At 41.5% G+C, this 27,529-nt stretch overlaps 1 protein-coding gene across 2 annotated transcripts; it reads right to left on the bottom strand.

The window, feature by feature from the left end:
- Positions 1 to 1,244: 1,244 nt before the first annotated feature.
- Positions 1,245 to 27,529, bottom strand: SELENOT (selenoprotein T). Of its 2 annotated transcripts, none has more exons than XM_036243087.1 (6): positions 27,358 to 27,529; positions 12,383 to 12,493; positions 11,713 to 11,839; positions 7,036 to 7,123; positions 4,170 to 4,322; positions 1,245 to 3,540 (listed from the first exon to the last, which is right to left on the bottom strand). In XM_036243087.1, the coding sequence occupies exons 1-5, from the start codon at positions 27,492 to 27,494 to the stop codon at positions 4,198 to 4,200; spliced, it is 588 nt and encodes a 195-aa protein (XP_036098980.1). In that variant the 5' UTR covers positions 27,495 to 27,529; the 3' UTR covers positions 1,245 to 3,540; positions 4,170 to 4,197. The 2 variants fall into 2 exon arrangements, with proteins under 2 accessions (XP_036098980.1, XP_036098981.1); XM_036243088.1 differs by lacking the exon at positions 27,358 to 27,529 and adding an exon at positions 7,530 to 7,586.

Raw genomic sequence — 27,529 nt, 5'->3', positions numbered from 1 at the left:
TCATTTTATTTCTCTCTAGATTTGGAGGACATACGACTTCTCAGGAACTGTGGAGGCTGGGGGTAAAGAGAACAAGATGTAAACTGCCCCTTCGGCTCCACCCCCGCGCAGACGCCATCAGACGGATGACAGCTCTGCGACACTGAAACGCAAGGCTGAGAAGCGGTCCTAACCTGTTAACCGGGGAATTCCCTCTTTAATTACAGCATCTAACGGGCGCGAACTCTTTCACCAGGACGTGTAAATACGCCCCGCTCAGTAACAGGTAAGGTCCGAGAGTGGTAAGACTGAGTGTCAGACTCTGGGTTATCACTGGTTGGTTTAAGAATTCATCACAAAGTGTGCCCTGGCCGGTTTGGCTCAGCGGTTAGAGCGTCGGCCTGCGGTCCACAGAGACCCGGGTTCGGTTCCCGCTAAGGGCATGTACCTCGGTTGCAGTTTGTCCCCGGCCCTGGTTGGTTGTGCGGGTGGCAGCCACTCGATGTGTCCCTTTCACGTCGATGTTTCTCTCTCTCCCTCCTGCTCTGTCTGAACAAAAAATGGAAAAATGTCCTCGAGTGAAGATAAAAAAAAAAAAAATTCATCACAAAGTAAACATTGTTTGAGGACACGTGTTTACAACATAAAGTCTTCCAAACAGTTAACATGTAAAGTGCTAATCACACAACAGAGGGGTTCCTTCCACATTAGCCTAATAAAAGATTATTTTTACAATCAACGCTAGAGAGGTGGGCCCCCAACTCTACAATCTCTCATATTCCTCTCAAAAAATTTTGTAAAAGCTTAAAAATTAAATATCAAGCCCTGGCTGGTTTGCTCATCGGTTAGAACATAGACCTGTGGTCCAGAGAGACCCGGGTTCGGTTCCCGCTAAGGGCTCGTACCTCGGCTACAGTTTGTCCCCGGCCCTGGTTGGGTTGTGCAGGTGGCAGTCACTCGATGTGTCCCTTCACGTCGATGTTTCGCTCGCTCTCCCTCCCTCCCACTCTATCTGAACAAAAAGTGGAAGAATGTCCTTGGGTGAGGATAAAAAAAAAATTAAATATCAAACCATGCTTAAAAATTCTGGAGGCTATTTCTAAAATGTGAATTACTTACAATTCTGACGACGCAATGCCCAGAGCCCAACTAGAAGCACCGGGAGAAGGGCCGGGCCCGCTGCACTCTGCCAGCGCCCCAGCCGGCGTCGAGGTCCGCTCTGGGCGCGCCTGCCTGACATCGTGATGCTGAGGTACGAAGCCACATTTTGCCAACATTTCTTTATTAATCTAACAAATAATTTCTCCCACAATAGCAACTGCGGTAAAACCCTCCACAGCAGTAGCCAACCCGCCGTCGTGCTCTGTGTCTTGATTAATGTAGTACAGACATTCGCAAACTACAGAGCCACACAAGTCTGCAAGCAACTGATAAATTCTGACATGTTAGGAATAAACTATATTCTAAATAGCTTCATTGAACTTTCCCTTTTCCCTTAAATTTTTCTTTTTATCATTCATGCTGCCCACTATTTTTTTCTCTAAACTCCATTAAATCCCAGATTTAAATATGGCCAAAGATAAAACAACAATATTGAGATGGGCATCAACAAAATAGCTGAGTTTTATCAGAGTCTAAGCGACTTAAAGCTATTCTCTAAAAAACAATTTATCCACCCAAGGCCAACATGGAAAAAGTTAAAGTCAAATCTTAGGTTCTTCACAGCTGACCTGTCAGATACATGGGAGCATTTTCAAGGCTCGAAGCTGAAGTGTAAACACCAAACAGTCAGCTGTCACTGGTGGGATGCCCAGCAGCTGGAGACCGAGACACACAGGCGTGCTCAGCTTGCAGGAGGAGGCCTGAGCTGGTACAAAACACGTCAACCAAGTTGTAGCCCTCGTCGAAGATAACAAATGTTACCACACCTGTGTTATAACCTGTAAGTAACTTCTCAGCTGAAACTGCGTTGCCTCTTGCCACTATATCAGGTTAACAGTTCTGCAGTCTCAATTAAAAGGATAAGCCCCGCCCCGCCAGTGTGGCTCAGTGGATTGAGCATCGTCCCACAGGCTGAGAGGTGCCAGTTCGAATCCTAATCAGGGCAGTGCCCAGGCTGCAGGCTTGATCCCCAGCAGGGGGCGTGCAGGAGGCAGCCAATAGATATTTCTATCACTCGCTCCCTTCCTCTCACTCTAAAATAAAAATCAACAAAAACATGTTAAAAAAAAAGATAAGCCATCGTAACCAGTTTTCTGCAGACTAATCTTGTCAGCCAGAGATCAGTGTGGTCCGCCCCGAGGCTGTCCCACGCGTGATTATTACCAGCCGCGCATTCGACAGACGTTCGCGGACAAAGTACAAGGCTGTGCTGAGTGTTCAGTGGACCCAATGCTGACATCTCCTAACTACCCATAGCTCCCTCACTCCCACCAACTTCTATTCCTATACGGAGGCCGAAGTATATCAGGACTGTTGCTATAGGGTTATTTTTCTACATTATGGTCCCACTTCTGCTAAATTACTCTTACAGTATCTTTTTAGAACTCTGAAATATTAAATTCATTGAATAAAAATTTTCAATTTTATTCCTCAAATATAATACAATTCTGATGTTAGGGCAAGTTAAATGAGACAAGTGATCTCCACTCAGTATTAATGTTATAAAGAAGTTCAACTAAACTTTCTTTAGAGAGGCGAGTTTGAATTTCCCTAAAAATGGTACATGATCTTTATCTGTGTGTGAATCTAAAGTCTGTCCCTAATGAAATTACCTGTAAGTTAAAAACAAAAATTTAAGCAGACGACGGTTAAATATGTTAACAGGTACGCTGGGCACTAAATTCAAAGTTTTTATTTAACTTATATCTGCTTATTTTTTATTGAGTTAAGTGATAAAGGCCCAGTTAATCAACTCATTAGATTGGTCATGGCAAGACACCTGAACTCTAACAGGATTTAAAAAGCAGTTGGTCTTGTGGTAGTTTCTCTGGCAATCACACGTGCGCACGCACACACACGTTGGTAGAGCACTCTGCATGTAGCATCTCCCCCTTCATCTCGTGTAATGCACTGTCACAATCTGCAGTACTTTGAAACCCATATAGTTGGACACACCAAATTAGAGATGTCTGATAAACTCTTATAAAGTATTTGAGAATTTTAGCTGTATTCCCAAAAAGATCGATTCTAAACTATAAAAAAGGAAAATTCATATAAAATCACAACAGATTTAACAGACATCTTTGGAAAAAAATCAGATTCTAACTCATTTTGCCATTTTTTCAAATATGACTAAGGGAAAAAGGTGGAAGTAGTAATGTTTACATCGTTAGAAAACTGGGAACTGAGCGGACGGGGAGGAGACGACTGGACAGTATTTTGCACTCCACGGACGCGCAGAGCCCGCGTGTGCCAGCGCTGAAACCTGTCTTCATTGAGGTTTTCCAAGAGGGACAGCGAGCCTGCCGGGGAGCATCTGGCCTGCACTAACAGCTGGCTGTCTTCAGTGCAGGCCTTCATGACGTCAGCCACGCTGCTCTTGCAAAAATCACTTAATGTCTGAAAGACACACAGGGAGAAGAATGTTCTATTTCAACTTCACTCTTATAAAATCAACTCCTTGATCAGAAAGAAATGAGAACATTTCTGCTAAGCAAAAGCTAACACCTACCTCTCCATGTTTTCACACATTTGCTTATAAATTCTCTATGTGGAGCATGCAAAAATCATTTGCATACTCTTAGGAACTAGTTATTTGAAAGTAAGGAGAGAATATGGATATGAACATCTTAGTATACTACATTAATTCTGGCCATTAGAAGTTCACAGTAAAAAAAAATGACGTGATAGCCCTGGCCGGTTTGGCTCAGCAGTTGGAGCATTGGCCTGCGGACCAGAGTCCTGGGTTCAGTTCCCGCTAGGGGCATGTACCAAACAAACAAAAAACCAAACAAGAGATGTGATAAGCCCAATTATTAAGTCTCGAAAATAACTTAGTACAATATTACTTTATTTTTGCAGACCCAAACTCTCTTGACCTCTTCTACATTTTAACAAAAAAAAAAAATCCTTCTGTTAAATCCCAAGTTGGAAACTCAAGAGATTATATGTAATATCTAGTATGTTGCTGATTCGTGATAAAATTAACCAACAGCTGTACATAGTTCTTACATTTTGAAACCACTTACAAAAGAGTTTCAGTGCCGAGAGGCGGGGCTATGACCGATGGTGAGGGATCGAATCCATGTGCACATTGAGCTTCATCTCGCTGTCGAGGATCTGGACGAGCTGCTGCACGGACGGCAGGTGGCCGGACTCCAGCTTGGACCACACGGGCACATCTGTAAGAGCAAGCGGTGCCAGCCCCACATTAAGGTTGATTCTGTAATGAACACTCATTCCACAAACATCCTCTGTCCATGTACACAGCTGGGACACAAACGTGAGCAAAGAAGTATGCTCCTTGCTCTAGGAGTCTGCATTCTATTAGGGATACAAAAAACTAGACAAGAAGCTACAAAATTACAACTGTGTACTAGGAACTGAAACCAGAAGATGCTATGAGAGAGGGATGAGGGGCTGGAAAGGAGCTGTTGCACTTAGTTATTAAAAGTGAGAGATTATAATGAAAAGTGAGCCTGACCGGCGCGGCTCAGGGATTGAGCATCATCCCATGGACTAAGAGGTCGCGGTTCAATTCCCAGTCAGGGTACATGCCTGGGGTTTCAGGTTCGATCCCCAGTAGGGGTTGTGCAGGAGGCAGCCAATAGATGTCTCTCTCTCCCCCTAAGAAAATATGATCCTATTTATAATTAAACATGAGAACAGTGAAATATAGAACAGTGGTACAAGGGAGGCAGGAGAGGTATGCAGGAAGTAGATCAGAGATCAACGAAGGGACAGTTAGTAAATCAATTCAGCTCAAAAAGATAAACAATCTGTCACAGCTACTCAACTCTGCTAGCATCTGGAAAGCAGCAATAGGTGATACATAAATGAAGGGCACAGTTATATTCGTTACACTTTATCTACAAAACAGGCAGCACAGGACATGGTCCACAAACAAGATCATGGTTTGCTGATCCCTGGGCTAAACATGCAGGGCCTTTTGGCCTAAATGTCCTGGTCTTTACCTTGAGAACAAAGTAAAGACATTTAATGAATTTGAGGCAGTGAAACAAGATGAAATGTGCATTAAAAAAATCACTCTGGCCCTGGCCGGTTTGGCTCAGCAGTTAGAGCGTCAGCCTGTGGTCCAAAGAGACCTGGGTTCGGTTCCCGCTAAGGGCATGTACCTCGGTTGCAGTTTGTCCCCGGCCCTGGTTGGGTTGTGAGGGTGGCAGCCACTCGATGTGTCCCTTTCACGTTGATGTTTCTCTCTCTCTCTCTCTCTTCCTCTCTCCCCCTCCCACTCTATCTGAACAAAAAACAGAAGGGTGTCCTTGAGTGAGGATTAAAAAAAAAAAAAAATCACTCTGGCCCTGCCAGTGTGGCTCAGTGGTTGAGCATGGACCCTGCACCAAGAAGTTGCTGGTTCGATTCCCAGTCAAGGACACATGCCCAGGTTGTGGGCTCGATCCCCAGTGGGGGCATGCAGGAGGCGGCCAATCAGTGATTTCTCATCGACATTTCTCTCTCTTCTCCTTCTTCCTTCCTCTCTTTCTAAATCAATGAAGAAAACATGTTTTTTAAAAACCACTCTGTCTGGAACAGGTGTCAGCAAACGATTCTGTAAGAAGCCAGACAGTCAATGTTTGGGGCTTTATGGACCAAGAGGCAAAATCAAGGATATTATATAGGTACTTACACAACTAGAGAGATAAATGTAAATTTTCAAGTTTTTCATTAATGAAACTCAAAACTTTAGTTATAAACACTAACATTTGAATTTCATATAATTTCTCTGTATCACAAAATATTCCTATGATATTTTTTTAAGTTAAAAAATATAAAAACTACACTGGCTGGTTTGGCTCAGCGGTTAGAGCGTTGGCCTGCGGTCCCGAGAGACCCAGGTGGTTCCCGCTAAGGGCATGTACCTCAGTTGTAGTTTGTCCCTGGGTCCTGGTTGGGTCGTGTGGGTAGCAGCCACCCGATGTGTCCCTTTCACGTCGATGTTTGTTTGTTTCTCTCTCTCTCTCTCTCTCTCTCTCTCTCTCTCCCTCCCTCCCTCCCACTCTACCTGAACAAAAAATGGAAAAAATGTCCTCGGGTGAGGATAAAAAATAAATAAAATAAAATAAAATAAAAACTACTGTAATCTCAAGGTGTAGGCCATATCTGCTAACCTCTGGTTTAGAGAATGTGTTAGCGGGTCACAGGTAACTGTGGCTTAGACGAGAGCGGTACCAGTGAAGAAAAAGAAACGGAGGCACCCAAGGAAGGGCTGGTTTCTGAGGAATGTAAAAGGTGGAGCTGAGAAAACCTGGTAATCTATTAGGTATGGGGAATAAAGGGAAAAGTGATGTTACCCTAGATTTCTGACATGGCCCACTGGGTAGAATGATAATGGTGCCTTGAAATAAATGACAAAAACCAGGGAAGGAGCAAACTGAAACATACGAGAATTAGAGGAAGTGCCCTCGAAGGTGTGGTTCAGTGACTAGGGTGTTGGCCCACACACCAAAGGGTCAAAGGTTCAATTCCCAGTCAAGGGCATGTACGTGGGTTGCAGGTTTGATCCTCAGCCCAATGGGTCATGTGCAGGAGGCAACCAATCAATGTGTCTCTCATACTGATGTTTCTCTCTCCCTCTCTCTCTCTAAAAATCAATGGAAAAAATATCCTCGGGTGAAGATTTAAAAAAAAAAAAAGAATTACAGGAAGAAAAAGTAATCACCAGTTTGGGAGGTGGAGTTGGAGATTCTGGGGGCACCTAGAATAAAGATCTAGAGCTCTTTGGAGCTCTCCATCCAGGGTGATCATGCAGATATCAGACAACAGAGGAGGAACAGATAAAGATATAACTTAGCATATTACGAAAAATAGAAATGCCTGATGCTCATTATAAATCACTTGAAATTTATCACAAAATGCAAACCATTCAGAACCTACCATTCAAAGTTATCTCAAATGCACCTGTTGACATACACTGGTTCTCAATCATGTTGCTCAAGAAGAAAACCATCATACATGCATAGACCTAAAAGAAAATATAATTAAGTACAACAGGCAAAGTCATTTAGAAATCAAAATATGACAACTAAGACAGATGAACCTTTAAAATAGTCTCATTTTTATTTGCAAATTGTCCTTTTTAATTCTACTTTTAAAAAATCTATACGAAGTACTACTACCATTCCATATGTTCAATAACATACACAGAAAAATGCAACATTAATTCACAGCTCAATACATCCAGAAAAACTGATGATATTCATACTGTAGAGACAGATTTCTAGAGAGCTCTCAATAGCCTTAGTAAGTTTAACAGAAGAAGAGCAGCATAAGAAGGGTTCATTTTGCCCTTTTGATAATGGATGAATTCACAAGAGACTACTGATGCAACACTGATGTAGCAATCAGCAACTCCATGTTTTCAATACAACCTGTGAATGTGTTTGGTCTTCCTCCCAGTTTCTGGCATCTAAGACCCTTGGAATTTCCTAAGTGAAGGGAACGGAACAGTGTCTTTCATTATGCTGATGGTGTGATCGGGAACAGCACTCAGGATAAGGCTGACTGTCAGGGAAGTCACCCATGTGATTAGAGCACTGGGCATTTCTGTTCCAGGGAAGGGAAGAGGCTGGAAGTCAAATTAGCTGCCAATTGCAATGATTTAGTCAACCGTGCTTATGTAATGAAGCCTCCACAAAAATCTAAAGGGACTGGATTGAAGAGCTTCAGGGTTAGTGAACCTTTACATAAAGAGCAAGGAGAATGGCACACCTGGAGAGGGCAGGGAGGCTCCCTTCCCACACACCTTGCCCTATGCATCTCTTCCTTCTGGCTGTTTTTGAGCTAGTAATCTAGTAAGATGTTTGTGTTGAGTTCTGTGAGCCACGCTAGCAAATTAAACAAACCCATGGAGGAGGCTGTGGGAACCTCCAACCTATATCCAGTTGACCAGAAGCACGGGTAACAACCTGGGCTTGCAACTTGCATCTGAACACAAGGGGGGGGGGGGAATTCTTGTAGGACTAAATTCTTAACCTGTGGAATCTGATGCTATCTCCAGGTAGAAGTGTGAGAACTGAGTTGAACTTTCAGACACCCTACTGATATCCAGATCATTGTTGGTGCAGTGGGAACCCTCCTACACACACACACACACACACACACACACACACACACGTTTAAATGGGGTCCAAAAGACAAACTAAGAAAAAAAAGTAGGTTAGAAAGCACTGGCATATTAAATTACATTCATTCACCTTTGAATGCAAATACACACCCTCCCAACAGAGACTAGACACTCCCTGATGGACCGAGAATTTCATGTAACAAAATCGCCTGCCTCAAAGTACAAGTAGTGAGGATGTCAATTTATAGAAAAGTGTCTCAGAAAAATAGATCAGAATGCCACAGCAGATGAGAGAGTTTTCCTGCCCGCCTTCCCTCGAGCCGCGTGGGCTCTGGTCTCCCTGCGATCACCGCGGCATCTGAAGGTGTATGTCTACTTTCAGGGACCAGCACACAAGGAAGGGTCATGTAAGCTACAGCTTTCGAGTACACTCACCGTTCACGGTAGATCAACAATTTTATATGTCTAAATAAGTAAAACACTCTGAAGATATTTTAAAATCAACATAATTAATAAATATAACAAAATATTATCAATAAGTACTTAACTTCCAATTCTTAATTCTATGTGAATCGCTGTTTTATTCATAACAAGGCAGACACACTGAGAGGTACACCTGAAGTTCCCTAAGAACAAGAAGCACGTACAGCTAGCTATGCAGGAGTCAGCAACAGGCAGTCTCACCCCAGAAGTAAAGGATAAGACCACACAGGACTCCAAAAAGATAATGCTTCTTAGAAAGAAACTTGTGCAATCTCATCAAGAGAGAACTAGAAATTAGTCCCATTTCTTACAGTAGAAAGGCAGACCCCCTCCAGAAAGATAATTTTAATAAAACAGATGAAAAGAGATCTAGAAAGAATGTATGCTGCAGCAGGACCTACAAAAACAGACAGGTAACTTGCTAAACAGATTCTCCATGAACAAGAGTCAAAGGACAAATGATAAAAACAGAGTGTGTGTGTGTGTGTTTTGATAAGAACAATTCACCAGAAATCCCGTTTTTAACATAAACCCACTAATACCTGTATCGGTTGGTATAAAAGGCCTAATTTATATATATGATTTATGTAATTAATGTATTTTTGTTACAGATGTTTCTTTTTCCCTCACTGACCTTCCTCCTGTTTCTGGCCACCCAGCATCGTTGTCTATGCCCACTGGTAATGCTTATATGCATAAGTTCTTTGGTTTATCCCCCCCCCCCCACACACACACACACCCTCCTCTGAAGTTTTCATCCTGAACCTTACTTCTACATCTCTGGGTGTATTCTGTTCATCAGCTTATTTTGTTCAGTGAGACCATCTGATACTTGTCTTTCACTGATTGGCTTATTTTGCTTAGCATAATACTCTTCCAGGTTCCTCCATGACATCTAAAAGGATAAGAGATCTTTCTTTCTTACAGCTGCGTAGTACTCCATTGTGTACATGTACCACAGCTTTTTTATCCTCTCATCTACTGATGGGCACTTGGGCTGTTTCCACATCTTAGCTATTGTAAATAGTGCTGCTATGAACATAGGAGTACGTATATTCTTTCTGATTGGTGTTTCAGGCTTCTTAGGATATATTCCTAGAAGTGGGATCACTGGGCCAAATGGCAGTTCAAGTTTCAATTTTTTGAGGAAACATCATATTCTTTTCCATAGTGTCTGCACCAGTCTGCATTCCCACCAGCAGTGTACTAGAGTCCCCTTTTCTCCACACCCTCGCCAACACTTGTTGTTTGATGACTTTTTGACAGCAGCCCTTCTGGCAGGTGTGAGGTGATACCTCATATTTGTTTTAATTTGCGTCTCTCTGATGGTTAGTGACGTTGAGCATTTTTTCATGTCTTTTGGCCATTTGTATGTCCTGTTTGGAGAGGTGTCTCTTTAGGTCCTCTGCCCATTTTTTAATTGGGTTCTTTGTCTTCCTTTTGTTGAGTTGTAGAGTGCATATTTTGAAAATTAATCCCTTATCTGATATACTGTTGGCAATTATGCTCTTCCATATAGTGGGTTCCCTTTCCATTTCCATGGTTGTTTCTTTTGCTGTGCAGAAGCTTTTTAGTTTGATGTAGTCTCATGTGTTTATTTTTTTCGTTGTTTCTCTTGCCTTAGGCATTGTGTCAGTGAAACTTCTGCTGCATATGTCTGAAATTTTGTTGCCTACAGTTTCTTCTAGGCAATCTTTTATGGATTCACAAGTCACATTTAAGTCTTTTATCCATTTTGAGTTTATTTTTGTGTATGGTGTAAGTTGATGGTCTAGTTTCATTTTTTTGCATGTAGCTGTCCAGTATTCCCAACACCATTTATTAAAGAGGCTGTCTTTACTCCACTGTATGCTCTTGCCACCTTTGTCAAATACTAATTGAGCATAATGTTTTGGGTCAATTTTTGGGTGCTCTGTTCTGTTCCATTGATCTATATGCCTGAACAGTACCAGGCTGTTTTGATTACAGTGGCTTTGTAGTATAACCTGACATCTGGTATTGTGATCCCTCCTACTTTGTCCTTCTTTTTCAAGATTGCTGTGGCTATTCAAGGTCTTTTTTGGTTCCATATAAACTTTTGGAGTGTTTGTTCTAGTTCTGTGAACTATGTCACTGGTATTTTAATGGGTATTGCATTGAATCTATAGATTGCTTTGGGTAGTATAGACAATTTAATGGTGTTAATTCTTCCAATCCATGAACAAGGTATGTGCTTCCACTTTTTTATAGCTTCCTCTCTTTCTTTCTTTCGTTTTTTTTTTATCCTCACCAGAGGACATTTTTGCATTTATCTTCAGATAGAGCAGAAGAGAAGGGGGGGAGAGAGAGAAACATCGATGTGAGAGAGACACATCGACTGGCTGCCACCCACATGACCCCAACCGGGGCAGGGCACAAACTGCAACCGAGGTATGTGCCCTTAGTGGGAACCAAACCCAGGACTCTCTGGTCCCCAGGCCAACGCTCTAACCGCTGAGCCAAACCAGCCAGGGCTCTCTATTTTTTCAATGTCCTGTAGTTTTCTGCCAACAGGTCCTTTACTTCTTTGGTTTATTCCTAGATATCTTAATTTTTTTGTTGCAATGGTAAATGGAATTTTTTTTAGTTTCTCTTTCTGTGTGTTTATTATTGGTGTATAAAAATGTCAGTGATTTCTGGGTGTTGATTATTATGTTTTGCTGGATGTGATTAGGCCTAATTATATAATCAAAATCAGGTTTTAAATTATTTTGTGCCCAGGGTCTACTAACTTAACACCCTCCTATCCTTCAAATGATGAAAAGGTAAGACCTAACCACTCTGACATAAACATGAAAACCGTGGCCAAGGGAGGCCAAGTGCCTTGCCCAGAGAGAAATAGTGGTTTAAGTTGAAAACACATATGTAAACAAGTTAATCAACAACAAGGTCTTTTTTTAAAAAAAACAAGGAAAAATTCATTGAACCATATTCACTGACAACCCAGAACCTCACGGCTGCAGAGAGGTCACTGCTAAGTTACGCACCTTGTTCTCCTGGCCCCACTGCCAGACGCTGGGCGCTTGCATGCCCAAGACAGCAAACGGGTCCTTGCCAACAATGATCAAGCCTATTAATACTAGTTTGAAGACTGACAGGAAAGATGCTATGTGTCTATCAAAAGAAAAAAAAATCATCAGAAGCCACAATTTCTCATTTACTTCAAAATTTCATAACTCAAATGTATGTGTACAGATACTTTCTAGGCACCAAATCTAAGTTATTAATTACAACTAGCGAAAAAAGTAGTACTAGTTCATTGTACATTTTTAAAATAAAAATATTGTATATACTTTAAATTAGTCAAAAATTAACTTATAAGATTACAAATATAGCACTGGCCTTTAAAAAATACTATTATTTTATCAGTACAGAATTTTATATCATTGACTAAGTATAAAAATTTGGGAGTTCATGCTCTATCTCCACAAAACAATTACAGAAAAAACACATCTTTTGAAGATCTGTCATCTAGAAAATGAGTCTTGTCTTCTCCTTTTCACAGAAAAATTTTGTATTTGCCATTTATGAAACTGTTTTCTGTATATTATTATAACCAGCTAAGAAATTATAGTAACCAAGGAAAGTTAATTGAACCAATTCACAAAAGTTTATGTAGTCAAACCGTCTCCTTTTAAGTCACTAAAATTTACTTACCTATATATTGGTTGAGGGAGGTAATTCTCTCCTTCAATGCGGATGTCTGGGTACCGCTGGCTAATAACCCGCATGTACTCCTCAAACACCCGCCTATAACCTCAGGAAACACTGTAGAAAAACAAAAGTGCTTCCTGTTAAGTGGTTTCGAATATGCCTAGATTGCGTTTGCAGTTAGATAAAGCCTAAAATTACTAAGATTAAAAGTGTTTTTCAAGAACAGTCACAACGTATAATAATGATTGATGCTGGATGACGGGTATAAGGATGGGTATTTTCTCACAAATTTCACATATTTAAGATACCTCGTCCTCAAGTAAAGCCTTCCATGAGAATATGAGACTTTATAGATTGGGGCTATCGCTGGACAAGAGCAAACACCTACTCACACATGTCAGTGTATTTTGAGCTCTCAAATCAATTTACCTTTAAAAGAAAAAAAAATCAATGACCATGTAAACACTGAAATAAAAACAACTCTTATTCAACTGAAATAGGGACTTTCAAAATTGAGGCACAAGAAACTGAAAAACATACCAAGGCATGAGGCTTAAAACTCTGGGCCTCATTCCCACTCTGCCCCACCTGAACAAACACACCTGCTCCATCACATTAAGAGGAACTTAATAACTTCCAGATCCCTTCTGACTCTAAATCTTGATTCTACTTTATGAATAAAAACAAACATTGGGAAGATAATTTTCAACAATGATAGTTACTCCTGAAATTAAGTCAACAGCATCCAATCATTTTCATTAAAATCTCTGAGCAACTAGATTATGGATATACAATATATGTTGCCCCAGCAAGAAAAGGGAAAATATGACACCAGAGTGCATACATATACAAGAGAGGAAAAAAGTATGCTGATCAAAGCAATTGAAGACACAAAAAGATATCTCAGATTCACGGGTCAGAAGAATTACTATTGTTAAAATGTCCATATTACTCAAAGCAATCTTCAGGTTCAACGCAACCCTTATCAAATTCCAGTGGCATTTTTCACAGAAATAGAACAATCCTAAAATTTTTATGAAACTACAAAAGACCCCAAATAGCCAAAATAATCTTCAAAAAGAAGAAAGCATGGATGCATCATACTTCCTGAATTCAAACTATATTATAAAGCTCTAGTAATCAAAACGATATGATATGAATGTGTTCTCTCTCACAGAAACACCCCTGTACCTTTCCCTTGCCCCTCTTCTTCCCTTACAGGTGTGCATCCTAAATTCTAAGGGTCCCCAGGAGACTTGCAACCAAAAGAGCAATGGGCAGTGGCAGCCCGTCCCGAGATAACCCACTGAAGCTGTCTCCAAGGCTTTTCTCGGACTCTCCAGGGAGCTGACAGCAGCCCTGCCTCGGCCCATTTCGCTCCTATTTCTCAGGCCAAGCGGCCTCACTCAGGCTCTCCTGCTGCTTCCTCTGTGCGGAAGAGGAACCCTTCCTCGTTTCACTGTCCCTGCTTTAATAAATGTAGGCTCAAAATCAAAAACAAACAAAGAACAGTATGGTATTTGCATAACAAAAGACACAGATCAATGGAACAGAATAGAGAGCCCAGAAATAAACCCACACATATATGGTCAATTAATTCAAAACGAAGAAGCCAAAACACACTCTGGGGAAAGGATAGTTCAAACAATATAACAATAGTTTTGGGAAAACTGGACCACTATCTTACATCACACACAAAAATCACCTCAAAATAAAGATCTGAAACCATAAAATTCTTAAAAGAAAACATAGGAAATAAGCTCCTTGACAACAGTCCTGGCAATCATTTTTTTGGATCTGACACCAAAAGCAAAGGCATCAAAAGCAAAAATAAACAAGTAGGACTCTATCAAACTAAAATGATTCTGCACAGCAAAGGAAACCAGCAACAAAATGAAATGGGGCAACCTACAGAACAGGAGAAAATATTTTCAAATTATCTGATAAGGGATTAATATCCAAAATACGTGAGGACCATACAACTCGATAACCAAAAAACTAATAATACATTTAAAAACTTGAAAAAGGCCCTTGTCGGGTGGCTCAATTGGTTAAAGCATCATCCTGTACACCAAAACATTATGGGATCAATATATGGTCAGGCACATACGGGAGAAGCAACCGATTGATGTTTCTCAGTTCTCTCTCATCCATCTCTCTCTCTCCCCCCTCCTCCTCTCTCTAAAATCTATAAAACCTATCCTCAGGTGAGGATTTATAATTTTTTTAAAATCTAGGCAAAGGACCTAAACAAATGGCCAGCGTGTACATGAAAAGATGCTCAACATCACTAATTATGAGGAAAATGCAAATCAAAACCACAAGGAACTAGCACATCACATCTGCCAGGGTGCCCATCATGAAAAAGATGCGAAGTGGAGCGGATGTGGAGAAAGGGAGCCTGTGGTGCACTGTTGGTGGGGAGGCAGACTGGCTAAGCCACTACAGAGAGCAGTATATAGATTCCTTAAAATATTAAAATATTCCTTAAAAATGCAACTACTATTTGATCTAGCTACCCTACTTCTGGGTATATATCTGAAATAAATGAAATCACTATCTCAAAGAAATGGTTGTACCCCCATGTTCGTTGCAGCATTATTTACAATAGCTAAGAAAGACATGGAAACAACATGCCTCAGCTCTCAATGAATAAATGAAGAAAGCACAGTATATGTAATACAATGAAATATTACACATACACACACACACAATCCTGCCATTTGGAATAACATGGATAGACCTTGATTGCATTGTGCTAAATGAAATAAGTCAGAGAAACACAATTATTGTAAGATCTCACTTATATGTGGAATTTAAAAGAGCTGAACTCATAGACAGAGTAGATTGGTGGTGGCCAGGTGCTAGGGGTGGTGAAAATGAGGAGATGTTAGTCAAAAGATGAAAATTCCAGTTTTAAAAAGAATCAATTCTGGGGAGCAAATGTTGGTGACTATTAATGATACTGTACTGTATACTTGAAAGTTGCTAAGAGAAAAGATACTAAATGTTCTCACCACAAAGGCAAGTATGTATGTGAGGTGACGGATGTGTTAACTAAGCTTCTATAGTAATCATTTCACAACATATTTTGTATACTTATATGAAATCATTGCCTCAAGCATATACAATTTCTATTTGTCAATCATACTTCAATAAAACTAAGAAGGGGGTCCCGCTGGTGTGGCTCAGTGGTTGAGCATTAACCCATACACCAAGAGGTTGCCAGTTCGATTCCCGGTCAGGGCACATGCCCAGGTTGTGGGCCTGATCCCCAGTGCGGGGCACACAGGAGGAAGGCCAATCGATGTTCTCTCTCATCGATGTTTCTATCTCTCTCTCCCTCTCCTTCCTCTCTCTCTAAAATCAATAAAAGGGGGAAAAAACTGGGAAGAGGTAGGAGGGTGGTACCACCATATCAACAAAAGAGCTTACAACTTCAGGTAAGATTGTTAAGCACTGACGTACATTAAGTTCTAAGTTAAGGAACACATAGATATAAGGCGAGGAAGGTATCACTTGGTACAGAGGAAGCAGGATCAGCAGTTAAGTCACAGGACAGCAAACCCCAGGTGCCAGCGTTTTAATTACATTGTCATCAATGGAAACATACGGACCGCCATGATCAACCCAAGGGAAGGGCATCACGTTTATACCTGACAGGGCGGGTGAGACAGTCCAACTATCAATAGGTCTCAATTTAAGAAAACTCACTTTTCAAAAAAGAAGAAAAAGTGAGAAATTCAGTCTTTCTTTATAATACTTCCTCTATATTCAATTCTTAAAAGAACTTGTAAATCTCTAGATACCTCATCTTTACTAAGCATGCACCTTATCTAATCTTTTCTTACTACTGTTATATTCATCAAGTATTTGTATTTTGCCACAACCGCTTTTTCTATAAGAAATTATTATATAGATGCTTCTATTATAAAAATAATCTACATTACCTATGTACCTACCGACCTTGAACCAAGAATGCCACCTGCTTTCAATGCCCAAGTTTGCACTAGTGTTTACAATGGAGCTGGTTATCTAAATGACGGTATCTAACTTTTAGTGCATTATTCTCAGAACTAGAGACCTAGTTAGTTGAGTTGAAACTTCTTTTTTACAGATGAACGGAAAAACATGAAGCTCAGAGATAGCAAGTGACTTTTTCATGGTTACGTATCCACGTATTATATATTAATTTACCCAGTATTACTGAATGCCTATTACGTGTCAAGCATTCTATTAGGCAATGGGTGGGAGGTGGTGAGACTAGAACACAGACGTCGTGACATTAGATCTAGGCCACCCCACCAGGCCCCAATAGAACAAGTAGGTAATACCCTTCCCTGTGTCCAGCAAGTAAGTTCTCTTTACCCACAACGCCACAATCAGGCGCCCACACAGCTGGCTTCCTGGTGGCAGAGGTGGCTGAGGCTCCTCCATGGTGAGGACAGTCTCCCTGGAGGAGATCTAAGCCTGTGGGTCCTAACAAGCCCCTCCCGTTTGCGCTGGGAGCGCCAATCCTCCAGCGAGGCACGAGTCCAGGCTAGAGAGCGTGTCTATGCGCAGACAGCACTGCTGGCCAGTCCTCCCCGGCACCCTGTGCTCAGGAGCCTCAGTTCTTCCAGGCCCGTGTCTCCCATCCTCGCACCAAACTCCAAATAGAACCAGCTCATAACCTTGAAATCCAAAAAAGACTTTAAAACTGTTAACTTTCTCATTTCCAAAAAATGAAGTTTACAAGACAAAAACAAACATATTTTTAGACAAGTTTATTTATACATAAGTAAACTTTCTTCTCTGTATTTGCCTCCAGACTCATCAAGAAAAACCAAGGAACTTTTTACCTATGTAACTGTTTTCCTCGGAACAGTTTTTCTGTTTTGAAACAGTAATCAATACTGCTGACAGAAAATAAAACAGAACTAGTGTTTGTGGAGGTGGCAAAATGTTCAAGTAAAGGTGTACATACATGGGAAGGAGCAATAATCATCCCACCTCTACCACCCCACCAGCTCTTTCAAGTTACTCCAGTCTTCCGTCAGGAATAAAACTGTGACTTCTAGTATGCCCCCAACAAATAAACACCTAAACGTGCTACAAATATGATGCAGCAGCTGCTCAGTCCTTCTGTCACTAGAGCAAACAAAGATCCTTCAGAAGTCAACTTAAACTTTGAAAAGAAACCTTAAATTTTTCCTGATCACTTTGCAAATCTCATTCTAGTAATACAGAAATATCGTACTTATAATCAACTTTTGTAATTGCTCAATTATTTTACACACGATATTTTCTCTAGAAGAATGCGCATTAAATTAGATGATCTATATGTAATGAATAGAAAGGAAATTTAGGAAATACCAAAAAAAAAAATCTTTGTCCATGCTATTTCAAATAGATTCTGTGCTTTTAAAGTCCATATGTTTCTGCTCTAATTCATGGTGCCAACCAACACTTTTCCTCTCTTCTACACTACATCTGCACCTAACTGTAGTCAAATAGCTAACTTACACCAAAGTTGAGCCTGTCACAAATCTCAACCCCTTGTAAGTTCTTATTAAAAGAAAACAGAGCTCATTAAAATGTCCGTCCTACCCAATGCAAACTACATTCAATGCAATCCCTATTAAAATACCAAGGGCATATTTCATAGACCTAGAACAGATACTCCAAAAATTTATATGGAACCAAAGAAGACCCCAAATAGCCACAGCAATCGTGAAAAAGAAGAACATAGTTGGAGGGATCATAGTTCCGGATATCAGGTTATACTACAAAGCCACTGTAATCAAAACAGCCTGGTACTGGCACAAGAAAAGGCATATAGACCAGTGAAATAGAACAGACAACCCAGAAATGGACCAAGGCAATATGCTCAATTAATATTTGACAAAGGTGGCAAGAGCACACAGTGGAGTAAGGACAGCCTCTTCAATAAATGGTGCTGGGAAAATTGGACAGCTACAGGCAGAAAAATGAAACTAGACCATCAACTTATACCCTACACAAGAATCAACTCAAAATGGATAAAAGACTTAAATGTGACTCATGAACCCATAAAAATCCTAGAAGAAATTGTAGGCAACAAAATTTCAGACATCATACACGCAGAATTTTTACTGATATATCTCCTAAGGCAATAGAAACAAAGGAGAAAATGAACACATGGGCCTGCATCAAATTCAAAAGCTTCTGCACAGCGAAAGATACAATCATCAAAACGGAAAGGCTACCCACTGTATGGGAGAGCATAATTGACAACGATACATCAGATAAGGGGTTAGTTCCCAACATATATAGAGTGCTCATACAACTCAACAAAAGGAAGACAAAGAACCCAATAAAAAAATGGGCAGAGGAACTAAATAGACACCTCTCCAAACGGGACATACAAATGGCTAAGAGACATATGAAGAAATGCTCAACATCACTAATCATCAGAGAGATGCAAATTAAAACAACAATGAGCTATCACCTCACACCTGTCAGAATGGCCGCCATCAACAAACCATCAAACAACAAGTGTTGGCGAGGGTGTGGAGAAAAGGGGACTCTAGTACACTGCTGGTGGGAATGCAGACTGGTGCAGACACTATGGAAAACAATATGGTGTTTCCTCAAAAAATTAAAAATTGAACTTCCATTTGACCCAGTGATCCCACTTCTAGGAATATACCCTAAGAAGCCTGAAACACCAATCAGAAAGAACATATGTACCCCTATGCTCATAGCAGAGCTGTTTACAATAGCTAAGATCTGGAAACAGCCCAAGTGTCCATCAACAGATGAGTGGATAAAAAAGCTATGGTATATTTACACAATGGAATACTATGCAGCTGTAAGAAAGAAAGATCTCTTACCCTCTGAGACAGTATGGAGGAACCTAGAAGAGTATTATGCTAAGCAAAATAAACCGGTCGGAGAAAGACAAGTATCACATGATCTCACTTACATGTAGAATCTAATGAACAAAATGAACCGACAAACAACATAGATCCGGAGACATGGAAGTAACTCAGAGGGAAGGGGATGGGGTGGGAGTGGGAAGGGATAAACCAAAGAACTGATATGCGTATGTGCACAACCCATGGACACCGACAACAGTGCTGGGAAGGCAAGGGTGGCAGGAGCGGGAAGGAGGGTGTCAATGGGGATACAAGGAGGGACATCTGTAATATTTTCAACAATAAAGATAAAACAAAAAGAAAACAGCACTATCTCAGAAGTTTACTATTATGAAATAAATGTTTGTAATTTGTTTTTACTATCTCTTAAAATCACCTTCCCCTTTTATTTATAATAACCACCTCCCTAGAACTATCTTTTCACCCACACTCGAATTAGATGCTACTACACAGTGAGATCCAATCCCGTGACATGGTTGACATTTCAGATGAACTAAGATTTTTAAATGTTCACACATATGAACATTTAACACCAGAGCTATTGTGGATAGAGGACAGTGATGATCTTTAAAAAGGACTAAAATGAGGAAATAAGACAATCTTCAGAGAAGAGAAAAAAATGAAGTACATTTTACCGAGAAAAGTACCTGTATGGCCCTGGCCAAGTAGCTCAATTGGTTAGAGCGTCGTCCCGATACACCAAGGTTGGATCCCTGGTCAGGGCACATACAAGAATCAACCAATGAATGCATAAATACACGGAACAACAAATCGATGTTTCTCTCTCCTTTCCACTCTCTCTAAAATCAATAATAAAAAATAAAGTACCCATGTGAACCAGTGAAAGACGGGATGACATTTTCTCAGACTTTCCAGTTTTCTATTTCCATCCTGTCTTGCGGCCCTGCTACACCCCTGGCTTGGGGTTCTAAAACTATTCTTTGGTCATTTTAAAATGCATTTCTAAACGTGTTGTCCAAACCAGTTCAAACAAGTTCCTGCTACTTGCATCCCAAGAACTTCAACTAACATTTCCCCCATGCTGTACCAAAAATATATGTATATATATATCAAGAAGATATTTGTACATACTATAGCTTCTATTCTACAACAATAATCAATCCCATAGCTAACCAATCACTGAAAACTGCATTTTTAGATGTAATCTTTAGAAACAACAACAAATTGTTAGTGAATAACAAACTAATCTGATAAATGCTTTTTAAAACAATTACAAACAGGAGTGCTCACATACAATAAACATGTATTGTTTTCATAGCCAGTAAGCTATTTTCATTTTTTTAAAGCTGAAAGTCAGAGTAGTTTCAAAGCTTCATTTACCCAAGTACTCATAACAGCATTAGAGACCATACAAATAATAAATTACATTAGTGAGCACTTGCCATATAGTAGCATGTACACGGTGCTAGGTGTTTTTAACGGATTACCTGACTCCAACTCTCCTCATTTCCTGTCCCCGCCCCTCAACTCTGCTGAGTGAGGCATATCTTCCCCCCTTGGCTTACACAGCTCTTTCTCCGTACCCCCCCCCCCCCCGTGAGGCTCCCCACACCCTTCGATTTCATTTCGTCCTGTGAAAAGCCTTCCCACTCCCTGAGGAGGCAATCTTTCTATCTCTTGGATTTCAAAAGTCCACTTATTCAGAACAGAATTGTTTACTGTTCTGTCTTTCCCAGCAAACGACTGGTTTTCAAATGTTACTGTAAAAATCAAATCCAGCCCTGGCCAGTTTGGCTCAGCGGTTAGAGCGTCGGCCTGCAGTCCAGAGAGACCCGGGTTCGGTTCCCGCTAAGGGCATGTACCTCAGTTGCAGTTTGTCCCCGGCCCCGGCTGGTCAGGCGGGTGGCAGCCACTCGATGTGTCCCTTTTGCGTAAATGTCTGTCTGTCTGTCTGTCTCTCTCTCTCTCTCTTCCTCTCTCTCCCTCCCACTCTATTTGAACAAAAAATGGAAAAATGTCCTCAGGTGAGGATTAAAAAAATACAAATCCATAAATTCCTAAAAATTGGTCAAAAGAGGAAAACAAGTGGCATGAAAAGGGCCTACAGATGAGGACCTGACTGCCAGCAGCCCCGCTGCCCCGCGTGGCGAGACCGCTTCCGGGACCCCCGTCAAGGGAAGGTGTGTGGAAACAAGGCTGCTCCTTGGAAAGCAGGGTGCTGACCAGCCAGAACCAGAGGGCTCCGCACACTCGGAAGTGACACCCACAGGAATAGAACACGCATGCTTTCCCTTTCCCCTTCAGGCTTCCTGACAGCACAAAATAGAATAGGATACTAGAGGTAACTGGAATGCAACCAATATCCTCATTTTACAGATGAACAAGTTGAAAGGTAAAGAGATTAAAGTACTTTCCCAAAACGTATTCAAAATATAAGAGACAAACCAAATAACAACCTAGGACTCCAAACTGCTAGTGTAGTAAAACAAAAAACTGTGCATTTTCCCAGTAACTATCCTAATTCAAAATTTATGAGGTTATCTTGGTATTTCTATATGATATATTCAATTTGAATTCTATCACTTACTGTAATGGTAAACTGTAAAGAAACAATGTTTCAATTTTCTGTAAAACTTTTAAAACCACTCATATTTTACCTACATCAAGCTTTGAACTAAAGTCCTCGTTCATTATTAAGTAGAAACTATTATGTGCACAGTATTCAGTTACACACTGCAGTTATTTGTTTTTTAAAATGGTAAAACAAGACAAAATAGCAATTAAATTCCATTTAAACATTACAGAACTTTAAAAATCTAGTGGCAGTTGTAGTAGCCGCCATTTATCTGTTCTCTATTAACCTTCCATTACTCTACTATGGATCAACTTCTTATATATAACTTTATTTCACCGATTCCAAAAGTACTTTCCCTCTATTTAACATCTTTCTAAAAAAAAAAATCAGGATTGACCTTATAATCACTAGTGCGCCACAGTTTAAACGGCAGTATTTTTTCTTCTTCTGAGTGGTAGATAAAATTATGGTATATTTTACAATCCATTATATTTTTAGGTTTGGTGAAAAACAATAACCGTTATTTAAGTTTGTAGTTTTAGTTACTGTGGCTATCTGGGGGACATGAAAATTACTTTGTAGAATTTCCCCCTGGCTACAGGTTGTTTTGTCTAAAAATTCAGGATTCCTCCCCTTCCCACGCACCCCACCCCACAATCCATAAACTCCATCTCCTTTATCATCCCAGTGAACAGCACAGCACTGCCCCAGAACTCAGGGCCCTCTCTGACACGTCTTTTCTCCCCAAACGCGTGATCCGTCACTCAGAAGTGCTCGATTCATCTCCTAACGATCTGTCCCTTCGCTCTCGATTTGTACCACCACCGTTTCTATTCCAAGCTCCACCATCTCTTGTGTGGGCAACTCAAAGTCCCTCTAAAAGCGTTCCCCACATCTCTTCTTTGTCCCCTAGAATGTCTTTTCCAGAGATCCCAGCTGATCTGTCCTTAGCATGGCCTGCCAGACTGCCCAGGGTCCACGCCACCTTCTCTCATCAGGAGCACTGGCCTTCTTAAGAAATTACGTTCTCAGCCACAACCCGGTGGCTCAGTTAGTCAGAGCATCACCCCAATACCCCAAGGTTGTGGGTTCAATCCCCAGTGAGGGCACATACAAGAAATAACCAATGAATATATAAATAAGTGAAAGAAAAAATCAATGTTTCTGTCTCTCTCCTCCCCTTCCCCCTCTCAAAAATCAATAAACAAATTAAAAAAAAAAAAATTGTTCTCTTGCTCTGGCCAGTTTGGCTCAGCAGTTAGAGTGTCAGCCTGTGGACCAGAGAATCCTGGGTTTGTTTCCCCGCTAAGGGCACGTGCCTTGGTTGCAGTTTGTCCCCGGCCCCAGTTGGGGTTGTGTGGGTGGCAACCACTCGATGTGTCTCTCTCACATGGCTGTCTCTCTCTCTCTCTCTCTCTCTCTCGATGTGTCTCTCTCACATGACTATCTCTCTCTCTCTCTCTCTTCCCCCCTCTCCCTCCCGCTCTATCTGAAGATAAATGCAAAACTGTCCTCAGGTGAGGATTTAAAAAAAAAATTTATTCTCCCCCCCTTACAAGGCCACTGAACATGTTATTCCCACTGCTTGAAAGCTCTAAATAAATGTTATCCTTCAAATATCAGTTCCAAGTTCACTTCCTCATGGACACCTTCCCCGACGTCCTACCTAGGCCTCTCTCATACTACGTAACTTTCTTGCACAGCATTTAACAGAACTTTAATTGGCATGTGCTGTCCATGGATTAATGACTGCTTTCCACTTTAGCCTGTAACACCTGTGACAGCACTGAAGTAAATTCCCAGCACCAAGCAAAATGCCTGGGGGGGAGGGGGCGGGACCAGGACTGGGTGCCTCCTCCCACAGGCTCCCTACCAGGGATCAAAACCGAAACCTAGGTATGTGTCCTGGCCAGGAACAGAACCTGCCGCCTTCTGGTGTACCGGAGCGTCCCACCGACTGAGCCATAGCGGCCAGGGCCAGTCTTGGGTCTTCATTTTCTGGCCTCCATACCATGAAAGTAAAGGCCACTCCATACCGTACATCAACTCTTTCCTTGCGGTAGCGGTAGTAGTAGCTTCATTCACTTCTTACATTTCCACTTACAGCCCCTAGCCCGACAATTCAATTGGGTAAGGACACGCCAAGGTTGTGGGTTCGATCTCCAGTGAGGGCATACACAAGAAGCAACCAATGAATGCATAAATTAGTGAAACAACAAACTGGTATTTCTCTCTCTCTTTCTAAAAATCAAGCAATACATAAAAGAATAAAAATTATATTAAAAAGAAAAAAATTCCACTTATAATTTGGTTGTCCTAAAAATATAGCAGTGGATTCTTAATTCAACTAAAATTAGGAAGTTCTTCTATATTCTGCTTATATTTTGAAATCTTAACTTTATTTCATCTACTATTCTTAGTAAATTGTCATATGTTCAAATAAGTATTAATTGTAGCGTTTAAACTGCAACAATTAAATACTGTAGATCTGATGACATGCTAAATCACATGTATTGGGAAATCAAAGCATGCATATAAACATCATGTCAAACAGTACCTGTCACAATACATTTACACATAAAAATCACAAGAAAGGGTAAGTGAAAAGGGAACTTTAAGTTCAGATAAGAGAACTTACATTTTTATATTTAATGTTTACATGTCCAAATAAGCAGAATAAATCTTTTCCCCAAATATGAAATCAGTGTCATCAAACTTACCAAACTGGATGGCTCACTCAAGTGACGTAATCAACCAGACACTCATGTATATAAAGTAATACTGTGCCACTTTCATAGGCTTCCCGAGGAGCCTGTCTTGTTCACCACAGTATCTTTAGTCGGTGGCACAAGCAAGTAATGAGTGAATAGTTACTGAAAAAATACATGAATGTAGAAAAGAAAATTTTGTTTTAAGCTATTTTGCACACTTGATCTTTCTCCCTTCAATTCCATTTGTGTGTTGTGTTGCTCTTTTGTTCTATTAGCAATTACAAAAGTGATACAATTAACAGGGGATCTATTGAGCTACAGAGCACGCATAAGAAATATAAAATGAGAAAAAAGCAATTGAAAGAAAGGTGAAAATAGTTCTTTTGCTAACAATGGTGATTAATGAACAACTGCATTTTACAGCACTCAGATTTCAAATAGAATTAAAAGAATTTTCACACATTTTTCAATTGCCTTAGTTTCCTCTCCTTTCCCAAACAATCTTGCAAATGAATGTATAAGAGATTCTACTAAAATCAGAAACCCAATATTCACCTTACTATATACAGAGTAATCTCTGGGAAGAAAAGTAACAAATAAGCTAAATGTACATGTATTTGGAAAGGCTATTAATAAAGTTATTTCTCATCTACAGATTTTTTTTATCCTCACCCGAGGACATTTTTCCATTTTTTGTTCAGATAGAGCGGGAGGGAGAGAGAGGAAGAGAGAGAGAGAGAGAGAAACATCGACGTGAAGGGACACATCGAGTGGCTGCCACCCGCACGACCAACCAGGGCCGGGGACAAACTGCAACCGAGGTACGTGCCCTTAGCGGGAACCTAACCCGGGTCTCTCTGTACCACAGGCCGATGCTCCAACCGCTGAGCCAAATTGGCCAGGGCTCATCTACAGATTTTTAAAAAACAAAAACCTAAAGTACTTTTGTGTGTAACATGCTCAGGGTGTCTGCAAAAAAAACCTCTTATTAATAAGACTTTTGGGACAAGTTTGTTCTTAAAGCAAAACAAGAAACAAAACCTAAGGATAAAAAGTTCAACCGAAGTATTGAAATACTTTTTTTAAAGTTTAATTTGAAGGACTGAATGCTCTTCCCACATTTTTTACACATTTTAAATACTTTGTTATAAATATCCTGGGTGAAGGAAACTTGTTACTGTGACAAGTAGTCCAATACAAGCCACTATAAAAGAGGAGTCTTTTGTGAAAAGCACAAATGAAACCAAAAGATACAAAAGTAGAAAACAGAGAAATCACATAATGTAGAAACTGCAGTCTTTTTACATTTACTTAGAGCCAAAAGTATCACATTTAAACCGTAAAAACATTACCAAATATGTAAGTTGGTAGTATGACTGCCAGATTCTAATTTTTTTTCTTTAATTATGGGGGGGGGGGGGAGTAAAAAATCAGAATGGTCAAGCCATAATTCCCATTTGCAGTGTTATCTGAAAGATGATATATGCTGGACACTTGTACAGAGAATCTTTTCTTTTTCTTTTTTGACTTATAAACAACAGAAATTTATTTTCCCAGTTCTGGAGATTGGGAAGTCCAAGATCAAGGGCTTCCTGGTTCATAGATGGCCACAGTTCTGCTGTATACTTGTATGGTGTAAGTGGCCTTTTTCCTTTTTTTTAATTAAAAAAAAACAACACTCAAGGTTTTTAGTTTTTACTCCAAAAACCCAGTCTCACCATCCTATTTTCTGCCTCTTACAGGTCATTTACTGATTTTATTCTGAAGATTTGCTTAGTCTTTAAAGATTAAGCAGAAAGCTAGTTTGATAGGTGGAAAATCTAAACTTTTAGTATACTTGTGTTAACATTCATCGTTTGAAAAAGCTGATCTAAATTTTTTTTTTTATTATTGATTTTAGAGAGAGGAATGAGGGAGAGGGATGGAAACATCATGGGCCGCCTCCTGCACGCCCCCCACTGGGGATCAGCCCACAACCTGGGCCCGTGTCCTGACCGGGAATCGAACTGGGGACCTCCTGGTGCAGGGTCCCCGCTGAACCAATCAGCCACACCGCCTGGGCTGAAAAAGCCGATTTTAAATGCATCTTGGCCAACACGAACACCGCAAGTATCAGAACTCTTCAGACGTATTAATCTGACCATCCTATCCTACACCGCATTCTAATTTCGGCGTTTTCACAACTTCGATTTCTTTAATCTGGGTCTTTCAACCCTTCTCCGACCCGACTTACCGTTTATAGTGCACGACTGCTCTGCTTCTAATACTGAACTAGGTGATTTAAATAAAAAAACACAAATCGCTTCAAAGCACATGTCGAAAACTGCCAGGGTGTTCTGTCGTTCCCTCCCGCTCCTCTAACGCACAGAGGACGTGGAGAGGTGGAGGACGCCAGGGCAGGCCGCTCCTGGGAGGCGGCGTCGGGAGGACCGGAGCCGCAGCCTCCCGCGCCCGTCGCCCCGCACCAGGCCCCGGGGGAAGGCGTCCACCCGCCGCGGGTCCCTCCCGCCCCCGAGCGAGCCTTGCCCTGGCGGGGCAGGGAGGCTGCCGGGCACACCCGCGACGGGGAGGGTCAGGGGCCGGGGCAGCGCGGGCAGCGCCTCCCACCGCCGCGCCGACTCACGCCAGCCGGCCGGCGCCCTCCGCCCCGCCGAGCGGCCGCGGCCGCGCCCTCCCCTCCGCCCGCCCGCTGGGCCCAAACGTCAAGGAGACGACGGCGGCCGCCGGAAGGGCCGGGCAGGCGGGCTCGGCGGCCGCGGGCGCCGCTCTGCCGGCCGGGCCGGCCCACTAGGCCGCGAAGCGGGGACGGCGCTGCGGCCGACGCGCCCTCACCAGATCTGGAACTTGAGCAGCGGCCCCGTGGCGTACTGCATCTTCAGTCGCTTGCTAGGCACGCCGCCCAGCTCGGCCGAGGCGTCGCTCCGGGCCAGCGCCGACGCCGCCACCAGGAGCAGCAGCAGCAGCCTCATCGTACCCGCGCCCGCCGCGGCCGCCGCTCTCGCTC

This window comes from Molossus molossus, unplaced genomic scaffold, assembly GCF_014108415.1.
Source record: "Molossus molossus isolate mMolMol1 unplaced genomic scaffold, mMolMol1.p scaffold_m16_p_5, whole genome shotgun sequence".
Lineage (NCBI taxonomy): Eukaryota > Metazoa > Chordata > Mammalia > Chiroptera > Molossidae > Molossus > Molossus molossus.
The sequence above is the reverse complement of the archived record's forward strand: the minus strand, read 5'-3'. Positions and strand labels throughout refer to the sequence as shown.

What these genes read in the sequence shown, in the direction of transcription:
- SELENOT (XM_036243088.1), bottom strand. Translation starts at nt 12,456, where the DNA reads ATGCGGGTTATTAGCCAGCGGTACCCAGACATCCGCATTGAAGGAGAG. An exon ending in CTCCCTCAACCAATATATAG is followed by an intron (nt 11,840 to 12,382) that starts GTAAGTAAATTT and finishes TTCTTTTGATAG; the next exon opens with ACACATAGCATCTTTCCTGT. An exon ending in ATTTGAGATAACTTTGAATG is followed by an intron (nt 4,323 to 7,035) that starts GTAGGTTCTGAA and finishes TTGCTCTTACAG; the next exon opens with ATGTGCCCGTGTGGTCCAAG.